The 13,963-nt window shown below is 41.0% G+C and overlaps 1 protein-coding gene across 2 annotated transcripts in view; it reads right to left on the bottom strand.

Annotated features, from left to right (window-relative positions):
• Positions 1–13,963, bottom strand: part of exoc2 (exocyst complex component 2) — a 143,640-nt gene that overhangs the window by 24,491 nt on the left and 105,186 nt on the right. For both annotated transcript variants that reach the window (XM_060917805.1, XM_060917806.1), the window contains exons 17-21: positions 10,526–10,587; positions 10,359–10,439; positions 10,160–10,219; positions 9,911–9,972; positions 6,308–6,374 (exon numbers count right to left, since the gene is read on the bottom strand). In XM_060917805.1, coding sequence (XP_060773788.1) covers positions 6,308–6,374; positions 9,911–9,972; positions 10,160–10,219; positions 10,359–10,439; positions 10,526–10,587 — 332 coding nt within the window. The remainder of the gene's footprint in view (positions 1–6,307; positions 6,375–9,910; positions 9,973–10,159; positions 10,220–10,358; positions 10,440–10,525; positions 10,588–13,963) is intronic.

Genomic DNA, 13,963 nt, shown 5'->3' with positions numbered 1-13,963 from the left:
AAGAATCAAACTTGAATTAATCGATAAACCTGCATTCTGCATCAGATTTTATAAAACGTGTGAGTCATTAAGCAAGAAGTGAAGGGGATGCAGGATGAGTAAGAGAATGACAGAAAGTGTGTGACTGAAAGTACATACAGACAGCACGGAGGGGAAATCAGCAGCCCTTTACCAAATGGAAGGGGAAACCCCAAAACTTCTGCAGAGTCTATATCACTCTCATTCTAGTTAATTCTGCGCTCAGACTATTTTTCTGTCATTTTGACGTTCTGGTACATTGCAGAACCCCAAATCAGACACTGATGGGACGGGATGGGATGGAAAATGCAAAATAAAAAGAAAGCAGTAATTTCTAATTTTACTTGGACTTGTATTTCATTGCAGACAGCATGAACCCAAGAGATTTCATGTTTTTTCTGGTCAACGTCATTTCACTTGTTAATATACATTCATTCCTGTATTTCAGTCCTGCAACACATTGGAAAAGAAAAAAAAAGTGCAATTTAGGTCAAGTAATGAAGTAAAACAAATAATGATGTGATGTCAACAGGTGATTATAATCATGATTTGGCACAAAATCAGTATCCAGGAAACTTTTTTTTTTTGAGGAGCAAAGATGGGCTGATGATATACAGTTTGCCAACAAATGCATGAGAAAAAAAAAATTCGAAAATGTTTCAAAACAATGTTCCTCAAAGAAAGACATGAAGGGAGTTGGATATTTCACCCTCTACGGTGCACAAGATCATGAAACAATTCAAGGAATCTGGAGGAATTTCGGTGCGGAAAGGGCAAGGGCGCAAGCCTAAGCTGAACACCCATGATCTCAGATCCCTCAGATGGCGCTGCATCAAGAACCGTCATTCATCTACAGTACCGGTCAAAAGTTTGGAAACACCTTCAAATTCGATGTTTTTTCTTTATTTTAATTGACTAAAAGACACTTCATGTCTTAAAGTAATGACTGATTGTTATTTCTCTTTACTTAGTTGAGTGGTTCTTGACATAATATGGATTACTACAGTTGTCAAACAGGGCTATTTACTGTATTTTTATTATTTACTCTTTACTGGTTGATGGTGTCAAATGCATTAAGGCGGCAAGAAATTCCATTTTTGACAAGACACACCTGTTAATTGAGGAGCAATCCAGGTGACTCCCTCATGAAGCTGGTTCAGATAATGCCAATAGTGTGCAAAGCTGTTATCAAGGTACACTACCGTTAAGTTTGGGGTCACTTTGAAATGTCCTTATTTTTGAAAGAAAAGCACTGTTCTTTTCAATGAAGATCACTTTAAACTAATCAGAAATCCACTCTATACATTGCTAATGTGCTAAATGACTATTCTAGCTGCAAATGTCTGGTTTTTGGTGCAATATCTCCATAGGTGTATCGAGGCCCATTTCCAGCAACTCTCACTCCAGTGTTCTAATGGTACAATGTGTTTGCTCATTGCCTCAGAAGGCTAATGGATGATTAGAAAACCCTTGTACAATCATGTTAGCACAGCTGAAAACAGTTGAGCTCTTTAGAGAAGCTATAAAACTGACCTTCCTTTGAGCAGATTGAGTTTCTGGAGCATCACATTTGTGGGGTCGATTAAATGCTCAAAATGGCCAGAAAAATGTCTTGACTATATTTTCTATTCATTTTACAACTTATGGTGGTAAATAAAAGTGTGACTTTTCATGGAAAACACAACATTGTCTGGGTGACCCCAAACTTTTGAACGGTAGTGTAAATAGTGATGACTTTGAAGAATCTAAAAAATGAAACATGTTGTTTAACACTTTTTTGTTTACCATATAATTCCACATGATGTTTCATAGTTTCGATGAGTTCAGTATTGTTCTACAATGTAGGAAAAAAATAAATAAATAAATAAATAAATAAATAAATAAAAACATCGAATTTGAAGGCGTTTCCAAACTTTTGACTGGTACTGTATAGCTGATATGGGCTCGTGATTACTTTGGCAAACCTTTATGTACAATACAGAGTTAGATCCACAAATGCCAGTTAAAACTTTACTGTGCAAAAAGGAAGCCTTCTGTTAACTGTGTCCAGAAGCGCCGTCGACTTTTCTGGGCTCAAAGGCATCTGGGATGGACCAGCGCAGAGTGGAAACGTCAGACGAATCAGTATTACAAGGCTTTTTTTTTTTTTAACCCTGTAAGAAATGGACACTCAGTGCGTTTACATGCACATAGAGAAAATCGAATTTCTGCCGTTGCTCGACTGAAATCGAAGTTCTAAATGCCATGGCAACACCTTAGCTAGGCTGAAATTGAACCGAACTTGATTTCTCGTAATCGAGCTACGCGACCTAGATTATGCGATTTTAGCCGAGCTACTTAGTGCATGTATACCCTATCGAGCTACGTAGTCGAGCTACTTACTTCAGCACTGCCCCTTCCGGAAGTGACGAGTGACGAGACCACAAGCGGGAAACACAACAGCCTCGGTCGGCATGACAACGAATCATGACAACGGCATGAATCTTTTCTTTTTGTGGCATTGTTTGCACTGTTAAAATTTAGCTCACTTACTGTATCACCAAATACATCTGTACAGCTGTTGCATAGCTGTGAATTGTGTACATAAACAAGTCATTGTATTTGTGTGTGTGTATATATATATATATATATATATATATATATATATATATATATATATATATATATATATATGTATATATGTGTGTGTGTCCAACATCTGAAGATCTGAAGAATGTCAATAAAAATAAAACAATTGAACTTTTTGTGTGTTTATTAAGACACAAGTTAAATTGTAGGCAAAAAATGGACTTTAGAAAAATATACAATTGTGCAAAATAAGTTGTCTTACAAAACAGTGGTCTGCGCAGGACAGTTTGTAGCCATACAGTCTGTTAGAGCAAGCCTAACAGCTTGAGCACGGAACTTGTGAACACGGAACTGCCAGTGTTGCCAGATTGGGCGGTTTTAAGTGTATTTTGGCGGATTTGAACATGTTTTGGGCTGGAAAACGTCAGCAGTATCTGGCAACACTGCTGATAACTTTGTTTATACTCTTGAATAGCTCTTCATGACGACAACCGGAAGTGTACCAACACGATGGGGCGTGTCACGCCACCTGTGGCTCGGGTGCACAATGTACCTCACACAATAGCTCGATTTCCTTGTGTGCATGTAGGATTGGATTTCTCTGGCACCCCTGCTGGGACCCTTAGCTCGATTACCGACAGTAGCTCGATTTGGATGTGCATGTAAACGCACTGACTGTGTTCTGGACCAAAGACGAAAAGGACCATCCAGACTGTTACCAGAAACAAGTCCAAAAGCCAGGGTCTGTCATGGTATAGGGTTGTCTCAGTGCTCTTGGCAAAGGAAACTTGCACTTCTTTGATGGCAGCATTAATGCAGAAAAGTGCATTGAGATTTTGGAGCAACATATGCTGCCTTCATGACAATACATATATCATCAAATATCTTTTCCAGGAATATCTCAACGATGCAATGCAAAACCACATTCTGTCCACATTACAAAGGCGTGGCTGTGGAAGAAGAGGATGCCTGTCCCATTTGTCCTCAAATCGAGAATGTGTGGTGAACTCAAACGAAAAACATGGCAAAGGCAACCCCGTACTGTTGTACACCTTAAGACCTGTTTGGAGGAAGAATGGGACAAAATAACACCCGAAACGATTCATCACTTGGTGTCTTCGGTCCCTAAACATCTTTCAAGTGTTGAGGAGGAATGACAACATTACAAAGTGATGAATACTTTCCCGTCCCAACTTTTTTAAAAATGTGTTGCAAAAATCAAACTTCAAATAATTGCTTATTTTACAGTACATACGGTAGGAAAAAAAAAAAAATCACGAGGTAAAACATTAAATGTTCTGTTGCATTGTTCTGAGTGTAATACGGGTCAAAAGTTATTTACAAATCACTGTTTTCAGTTTTAATTTCAACATGCCATCCCAACTTCTTCTGATTTGGGGTTGTACGTTTTATTTAAAGAAGCCTAAAGAGACTTAACTCTTTACCCCTTAAAGCAGTTGCTACAGCCACCCTTGTATATGTATATACTGTTCACGCTTAGAACATATTTACAAGAAAAAAAGTCTAAAGATAAGGTTTTGTTCTCCATTACGTTGAAACAATCATGACAGATCACACATTTTTGAAAAGACGGCATGACGCAGAATACAAAAATCACTCATAAAAGTCATGTTTCAACATTCACCAACTCACAGGTAGTGTCTGAAAGGTGAGTAATACTTGTGTGAAAACCAATCTTCACATTGTACATGAAGAATTCATGTCAAATGGTGTACAATAAAGCCTCGGTCACAACCGGCCGTACGTGCTCCTACGGCTGGTCTACGTGCAAAAACCGCAAGAAACGCATGGAGGGCGCGCGTGTGACGTGCTGATTTTCGAGCCGCAGACCGGCCGCAGAGGTTCTTTGTCATGTTCTTTGTTTTTTTCAGGTTGCAAGACAAACTTACGGCCTCGTGTGTCTTCCGTACGGCCGATGTGCGTCTTTTGTACGATTTGCTGGTGTCAGGTTTGGGCAAAATGTTATTTTTTTCGTACGTCGCACTTGCGGACTCTGTATGTGTGTCGTGCGCCCCACATACGTGATTAGTGCGGCCAACGCATGTTCAGATATTTCGTACGTCATCCATGCGTGTCGAGTAAGTCGGCCGTGCATTGGCCGTACGGCGAGAGGGCGTCAATCGCACGAAAACTCGGGTATATAAAGCTGCAGGGGTGCCTACGCCCATTTGTACACGTAAGCTTTGAGAGAAAATCCAATTTCATTTCATTGCTTCGCTTCAATATGCCGAAGGCAAAAGGGAAGAGGAGGATAGAAAAGGTGTCGGAGACGGAGGAGAAAGAGGGGGTGACAGAGAGGGAGGAGAGAGAGACAGCAGCAGAGAGGGAGAAGAGAGAGAGGACAAGGAGCAGTGAGGAAGAGGATGAAGACCACGACGGTGGCCAGCAGGCCAGGAGTTTGTCGTACTTTTTCAGCGTAGCAGACGAGGAGAGGTTGGTAGATTTTTTCCGTGCCAACCCTTGTTTCTACGACAAGACTTTGGACCTGTACAGCAACGCCATCCCCAAACGGAAATTGACACAGGGCATTGCTACTGAACTACACACAACTGGTGAGTACTGACCTGCTAAATACTAATTATGGTGCTATTTTGGCATTTTCTTAGTAAAAATCCAACGTCGTTGGTACGCACAACGTACAGATCGTGCGCAGTTCTTGCAACCTTCATACGAAGCCTGCATGGAACGCACGGTCAGTACGATTAGTGCATGTTTGAAGGACATTGGTCTTACAACTAGGTGCATTGGCTGTACGAATGAAGCGACAGCCGTACGTCCGAGCAGCCTCAGATTTCGTGCGTGGTACGCACGTTCGACTTCCAGGTTGTACGTTGGGTGCGCGGTGATCTTACTCCTTCATGGTCACCACAGCTACGTTCTCCACGAACAAAAAAAACCCCGCAGCGATTTGGGAAACGCCAAAAATCACACGGGCAAAAAATCGTACGTCCGGTTGTGACCAAGGCTTAAATGATTACCACAACTTTCTAGCCTGGCTAACGCGACTTCAAAGCTCTCCGAGCTATTGGTCTGGCCAAGATATTAAGCCCAACCGTTTCCCAGAGCCCGTGGTTGACCCGCCTCCCTGAAATGCCTCAGTTTGCTACTGGTCGAAGCCAGAAAAGGCTGTGACGAAGCTTAAACCAATCACATCACTCTTTCCTCTGACGTATGCGACGCGACGGGACTAACTGGTCGATTAAACTCTTACCGAAGCCGGTCGGGAGCAAGGCGAAAACGTCCTTCCTTTCAATAAATACCTCCAGGGCTGCTCTTTGCTCCGTTTTCAATGAGAACTCCCCGTTGAATGCTTTCAATACAGCATCTATGCATAATAGATGCGGAAGCGTGAATGAAGCGCTTCCGGCATAGATTCTGTAAACAATCTATGGCTTCCGGTTGCAGTTCTACTACGTCAGTGCCTTGAACACGCCTCTACCCAGGGCCGTTGGAGATGCTCAAAGTTGATTGGTTCCCGATTTTTCGGGAGCTTGGAAGAGCTGTAGATAGCTTGCCTGGCCAGGCTAGCAACTTTCAATCCGAAAGCTCGTTTCACTCTACGCATGTAGAGGCAAATTCAGAGTGGTCAAACGTTGCATTTTGGTGCATACATGGGGTCGTCATTAAGGGGTAAAGAGTTAAAAGATAATAAAAGGGCATAGAAGATAAAGGATTTAAAAACAAAAACAAATAATCTTACCGATGATGGACCCAAGTCTTCATGAACACTTCCAAAGAGATCAGGTGATGCCATATCCGCAGACAAACTACAACACACAGGATCATGATGTTGGACATATGCACAACACAAACAGCTGCACGTGTACGAGGCCGGTTAAATTTTACCCAAATGCATCCGAATAACAACTAGACAATGATTTTACACCGCCACAGACAAAGATGTTGTGTCTGTATTACAGAAACCTCAAATGTAAAAACTTCTTAAATTGACATGCTGACCTGTTTTCCTAGAATGCTCCTTCACTACAGGCTGATCGTTGTATCAATGGGATTTTTTTTTTAATAAGATATGTGTCAGAAAACAGAATCCAGGGACACATGTCGGCCCGGGGGCATTTTGAGTTATTGACAGATTCAGAAAGTACAGTTTCTAAGCTTTCCAATGATGCCTTCCATGTGGAGATCTGACAATATGTGAAGAATGTGTGGCCTTTTGAAAGTGTATACTTCTTAAAACAGAAAAGGGAGAAAATCGCCCTCAAAGTTTTCCATCTCAGCTACTCTGGGTGTAGGGCGGGCACATAATGGTGCTCATTTGCATGACATTAAGGAAAGCCCTACCCCCTACTAGCTAGCACGATGCTACTTTCATGTAAACAAAGATCACCACGTCAATTTTCCTTCCATGCAAAGTATGCCCAACACAATTATGAAGTACAACAATAAGTCCTAAAGTATACTTTAATGTTTTGTGGTTGAAAAATTACTCACACCGTAAGAAAGAAAGATAGCACGATGATAACACAACTAACACAACACTAGTTTCATGTAAAGCCTCGGTCACAACCGGCCGTACAGTACGCGCTCCTACGGCCGGTCTACATGCAAAAAACGCAAGAAACGCACGAGCGCGCGCGTGTGACGTGCTGATTTTCGAGCCGCAGACCAGCCGCAGAGGTTCTTTGTCATGTCAAACAAACTCTACGGGCGCTTACGTTTTTTTTCAGGTTGCAAGACAAACTTACGGCCAACGCGCGTCTTTCTCCATGAACAACAAAAAAACCGCAGCGATTTGGGAAACGCCAAAAAAAAAAAAAATTTAAAAAAAATTTAAAAAATCGCACGGCCAAAAAATCGTACGTCCGGTTGTGACCTAGGCTTAACCAAACCACAACACACTCCGTTACATGCAAAAATAACCACACAGCCTTAGATTAATAAGCTTACCCCATCAGAAAGAGAAACGGCGCCTTGCACACATCAATGCCTCCGATGTATCATCCGATCATTCAAGTATTCCATTCAATCTGGAAAACGAGGTTGCGGTTTTTTTTTTTGCTAGAAATGGTTATCTCCGATGTAACTACCGTGTGTCTGTTTGCTTCGCGGTGTTTCAGCTCCTCTGCGCTCTGTTTAGCTTGCTCATTCCATAGTGAAATTACATGCCTGTATGCAGCTTAAGTAGCCATGCGTTCAGCTCACATCATACAGCTGATTCGCAAAAAAAAAAAAAAAAGACTTAAACCATCATGTGAATGGCCCATATGGTAATTTACCCACACCCCCCAGCAGGCTACAGTCCTGACAAAAACGAGACAATTTGCAACAAAAAATGTATGCTTTTCCAACAAAACAATCTATTATCTGAAATACTGATTGCATTCTTCAAGATCTCAACTTGCACATGATGGAAAAAAACAAAAATCACAAATTTCGAAAAAAAAAATGCTTCTTTTGCGATTATCTCGGATTCGTTTCGGCCGATATGTGTCCCTGGATTCGGTGAGGGGTCACATATGCTCTCCATTTCGGTCTTGCTAATCGTCACCTGCTCACGAGCTAACTTTCCCCATCACACGACAACTACAACCAGGGAGAATGGGCAAGCACATGCTTCCTCAGAGATGCGTAATCTGCTCACCCAGCATCACAGGGAAAAGAAACCGACTCGGAGAGAAGTGCAATCTGCCCTATTCTGTATGCGTGTGCTCACAGACACCTGCGATTGGCTAATATCCATCCGATTGATAGGGTAGAGTATGCCATCCTTCCCACACAGAGAGCACAGCCAATTTTGCTCTCTTGCTTCTACTCACTGTGGCACCGTTGGGATTCAAACTCATGAAGTCTGAACGACAAGGTGAATGCTTTTCTGTTGCGCCAAAGTGCCAGGTTTCAAATTGTTTAACAGGTCTAGATGTAAATGAAAGCTGAAATTCTGATCTCTTGCCTCATTCATCTTTTGATCTCAAACTTGAATGTCTTCGGTGTAGAGCAAAAACAAAAAGAACTGACCGTGCTGTTGTAATACTTTCAGAGGGGACTATATCTAAACAAGATCAACTGTGAACTACTGCTCACTTACATATCTCCCCCGCTCTCGCTTATATCAGAGGAATAGGACCTTTATTATAAATGTTGACTTCGACAAATACTGAGCCCTGAAACAAGTAAGTAAAGAGCAGTGTCTCTCCCCAGGGGTTTCAAATAGCACCCTGGTAAACTGTCATTTTGAAATAACATTTTGCTTCTTGAAATGGCGTCAAAATCCACCCTGTATGCTTCGTAAATACATTCGGTCGGTAAACAGGAAGTCGATGTGCGACAGACCTGAAAATGGTGTACATGGTATAGAACCCCAAGCTGAAGCTCAGTACCAAACATCAAGCAGTTCTGATTTGTAGTTGCTGAGAAAAGTGTTACGAGATTTTTGTAAATCCTCGCTATATATTTCGTAAATACATGGTCAATAAAACAGGAATTTGATGTGCGACAGACATGAAAACGGTACACACGGTATTGAACCCCAAGCTGAAGTTGAATAGAATTGAATGGACAGATATGGACGAGTGGTGTGGACGTGCAAAGACTGCGTCTGGAAAGACCAAACAATTCATATCTTATCGACATTCGGCGCCCTGAGACAGCTCCGGCCTTAGTTCAGGCCGTTGCTGAGAAAACATTTCCCCCTGAAGGTCACTGCCGGGAGACACTCGCATTCCTCTCTAACTCTCCGCGGTCACCATTTTTACCCCCAGTGTGACAAGCAGGCGCGTGACCAGCGCCGTCATGGCTGCAGGAGCGGACGGCTGCTTGTTTGCGCTGGATTACCCCCCCCCACCCCCTACCCCTGATTCCCCCCCTCAAGTCCCGTGTTTAAAGTGTACTCGTGTTGCTGTGTGCTTATGCAAAGGTTTTTTAAATGTTCCCACACTGTACTCCTGACAGGAGCATAGTTGGGGGGGGGGGGGGGGGTTCCTTATCTCTCTTCATGTTGTGTTTCCTTTTTATCTTTATCCCTGTCTTCCTGTCCTGTCTACCCTATGTCAATTGTATGTTGTATATGTACGGACAGGTTGACAGCTAATTTCGCTGGTACACATGACTAGTGACAATAAAGGGCATCATCATCATCAAGCGGCTATGATTTGTGGTTGCTGAGAAAAAGGGTGTTTCGGACGGACGGAAATACGGAGATATGGACAGGCGGATAGACGAACAAAGGTAAACCAGTATAACCCCCCCTTCTTCGGAGTGGGGCTATAATAACAATAATTTAAAAAATCTAATAATTCAGATATTTGAATAAGTGAAATTTATTATGCACACAGAGTGAACTTACTGGGAGGTGTCGATGTCTCCATCAGTCTTGGTACTAAGTTGTTCCAGACAGTTGATAAACACCTAAAAAATCATCAGAATCACAGAATCTTATCAGCACCTCCACATAACGCTGTCTGGATTCATATTCATGTTTTTTTTTTTTTAAATCATGCTGTTGATCACTGACAAACATCACTGCAACTCAAAACACAACCATCGATGGTGTCGTGTGAAAATGGGTATCTCCACTGTTTGCTTTGCTACACACCTTCATGATGCCCACACACAGCTCGCAAGCTTTATTCTGAGCTAGGTCCAGCTGAAAAACCTACAGAAAAAAAAAAAAACCACAGGATGGGAAAATGAAAGAAAAGCAGCAGCGCAACCACAGCAACTCGATGCAATTCAAATCACTCTTTTTTTTTTTTTTTTTGTGAAATGTTGCACTGAGAAACAGCGTTTCTTACATTGATCTCTCCAGGCTTGCACTCCATGGGCTCCTTGAGGGACTGCAGCATCTGTACCATGCACTGCTCAAAGTGGGCTGGCTGTAACACACACACACACACAATTCTTGTACTTTATTTTTAATTATGACTTGTGATTTAATATTGATCATCATTAAATATTTCACCAGTGATGTGATTCCCTCATTATCTACGATCCAGTCTTCCTTCTCTGGAAGTCTCTTGACATCTGAAGAAAAAACATAATTACATGCTCGAAGATGGCACAGAAGCGCAATTTATTTAAACAATATCAGTTCATGCTAGAAGCTAAATGAACATGGATTACATGCATCGATGTCCGAAACTACGTTTAATTTTCCTCATTTTTTTTTTTTAAATCACTTCAATCCAACAGACAACAGCCTTTTCATCACACAGCATATGATGCATATTGCATCTGATTTCTTTCACGATCTCTAACTGTATGCTATTCGCCATGGAGTCTCGTGTCTGACTGTATAGTAGTGACCACTTTACAGAAAAGTGGCTTATATAGTACAGTGATAATTGATTTATGCAACCTGAATACAGTAATAAGGCATGGCTGTAATATTGGGCCAAGACGAGGAAAGCCAGATGCCAAAGAGTGTATTTTGTATTTGCTGCTCTATAACAAACAGTGCTGCTCTCTACCATCCCCTGCTGGTCTTTAAGCTCTATAGGATTGTAGGGTACAACGATAGTTTTGAATGTACGAGAAAAATAAAAAATTTGTGCTTTAATTTAATAAATAAATAAATAAATAAATAAATAAACGCACATGTTGGCTGTACGCTTGCAAAAAGTTCTCATGGAATTTGTGAAATTCCTGAACTATTTTTAATATCCGTTTCCCATCCTCTAAAGCCGTCTCCTTGACCAGAATCGGTCAAAAATGTGTAGAGGTCCAAGTGGGGGGGGGAAAAAATAACCCGATGTTGATATCAGTGGTGGTAATAACCGAATAAAAGTATTGTTTCTCTGTTACAGAGTCAGAGCAAGATGTCTCAAAATGAAAAAACAGACGATGCTTGATTCATTGAGTCATGTCGAGATCAGCCTCAAAAATCTGATAAAATTTATGAACAAGAATGAAAGTTTGCGTTACGCTACTGGTGCTTATGGAAACATGCAAGGAATTATCTGGAAATGATCTAAAATGTGTAATTTATTTCAAAAGAACTTTTAAATTGACCAGTTGATATTGGATCGACTGTGCAACTCAAACACTCTACATTTTGCACTTACTAGGATGATCACGTTGAACTCTTTTGATTATCGGGATGAACGCATTTGGAAGCATTTCATGTGCTTTCACACTTTCAGCTTTTCTAGTGCTACCTGCTCAACGGGTGATGCTCTGGTAATAAAGTTGCACTTTTAAAGTGTGTGAACCCTTTACAATTTTCTTTGTGATCAAACCTTCATCTAAACTGGACAAAGAACCAAAATAAATAAACAAAATGATATAAAAATATATATTTTTAACCCTTTGATGCAAAACATATGCACACCCCTTCTAATGCACAACATGGGTCAAAAATGACCCGCATTCATTTTCCAGGTTATTTCATGCTGACTGAGTTTTTCTTTGCTCTATCTTTTGAAATCAATTTATTTTATGATTGAATATTCCAAGTATTCTTTAAATATCTTGTTTTTAATTACCACAAATCATTAATTTAATTTTTTCTTTCCTACTTTATGAACAAAAATACTTTTTATATTACTACACATGGGTCATCCAAGTGTGATTTAAAATTAAATGTCTTAATACTATAATAATAATAATTTGTTTCAAGTAATTACTTTAGCAGTGAATGGGGCCAGTTATTTATTTATTTATTTATTAACTATGTAGTTAGCTAAGCCAACTACAATAAAAATAGCTAACTAAAGTAGAATATGTCAACAGCTCGGTAGCTAATAGTAATTACTTGTAACTTTCTGACGAGTAATCTACTCACTCTCAAGGTAACCTAAACATAATCAATTTTTTTCTAAGGTAATGTTAGAACAATTGAAAAACATTACTTACATGTACAACCCCGATTCCAAAAAAGTTGGGACAAAGTACAAATTGTAAATAAAAACGGAATGCAATAATTTACAAATCTCAAAAACTGATATTGTATTCACAATAGAACAGACAACATATCAAATGTCGAAAGTGAGACATTTTGAAATTTCATGCCAAATATTGGCTCATTTGAAATTTCATGACAGCAACACATCTCAAAAAAGTTGGGACAGGGGCAATAAGAGGCTGGAAAAGTTAAAGGTACAAAAAAGGAACAGCTGGAGGAACAAATTGCAACTCATTAGGTCAATTGGCAATAGGTCATTAACATGACTGGGTATAAAAAGAGCATCTTGGAGTGGCAGCGGCTCTCAGAAGTAAAGATGGGAAGAGGATCACCAATCCCCCTAATTCTGCGCCGACAAATAGTGGAGCAATATCAGAAAGGAGTTCGACAGTGTAAAATTGCAAAGAGTTTGAACATATCATCATCTACAGTGCATAATATCATCAAAAGATTCAGAGAATCTGGAAGAATCTCTGTGCGTAAGGGTCAAGGCCGGAAAACCATACTGGGTGCCCGTGATCTTCGGGCCCTTAGACGGCACTGCATCACATACAGGCATGCTTCTGTATTGGAAATCACAAAATGGGCTCAGGAATATTTCCAGAGAACATTATCTGTGAACACAATTCACCGTGCCATCCGCCGTTGCCAGCTAAAACTCTATACTTCAAAGAAGAAGCCGTATCTAAACATGATCCAGAAGCGCAGACGTCTTCTCTGGGCCAAGGCTCATTTAAAATGGACTGTGGCAAAGTGGAAAACTGTTCTGTGGTCAGACGAATCAAAATTTGAAGTTCTTTATGGAAATCAGGGACGCCGTGTCATTCGGACTAAAGAGGAGAAGGACGACCCAAGTTGTTATCAGCGCTCAGTTCAGAAGCCTGCATCTCTGATGGTATGGGGTTGCATTAGTGCGTGTGGCATGGGCAGCTTACACATCTGGAAAGACACCATCAATATGTAGTGGATGTTCATTATGTCTAACTATTACAGATATTTTAAGTTCGTTTCTTAGACAAGGATTTTTTTTAAGCTTGTTACCTCGTTAACAGTTTCGGCGAGAATCTCCCGCCTTCTTCAGAAACAGTCACCAGATGTCGAGTGGTGACGTGCCTTATCAGCTGATGTTGCGTTACGGAGGCGTGAACGCCCCACCCAATTTGACAGGTAGTTCACGCCTCCTGCTGTCAGGTCGCTCCTCCAGGACGGCGCTCCATGTGTGCGACAGCGCGTACGCTCCCTCATCCCGGTTCATTGTCCTCTGCGCCCGCTTACGTATTTCCACTGCCTCCAAAATCCAACGCTGGAATCTATTTTCTTCAGCGCGAATGACTCTGGCCTCTTCCCAATTCATATTGTGATTTTGCCGTTTGCAGTGGTCTGAAATGGCTGATTTTAGGTTTTCTTGGTTTGCTTTTTCTTTTTCGGATCTTGTGAGTCTTTTTGTTGTTTCTTTTTCACACTCTATTTGGTGTTCTTTCCTTCGAGTATGGAAGC

This window comes from Neoarius graeffei, chromosome 3, assembly GCF_027579695.1.
Source record: "Neoarius graeffei isolate fNeoGra1 chromosome 3, fNeoGra1.pri, whole genome shotgun sequence".
NCBI lineage: Eukaryota > Metazoa > Chordata > Actinopteri > Siluriformes > Ariidae > Neoarius > Neoarius graeffei.
Note: the sequence above shows the minus strand (reverse complement) of the source record. Positions and strands in the feature narration are given on the sequence as shown.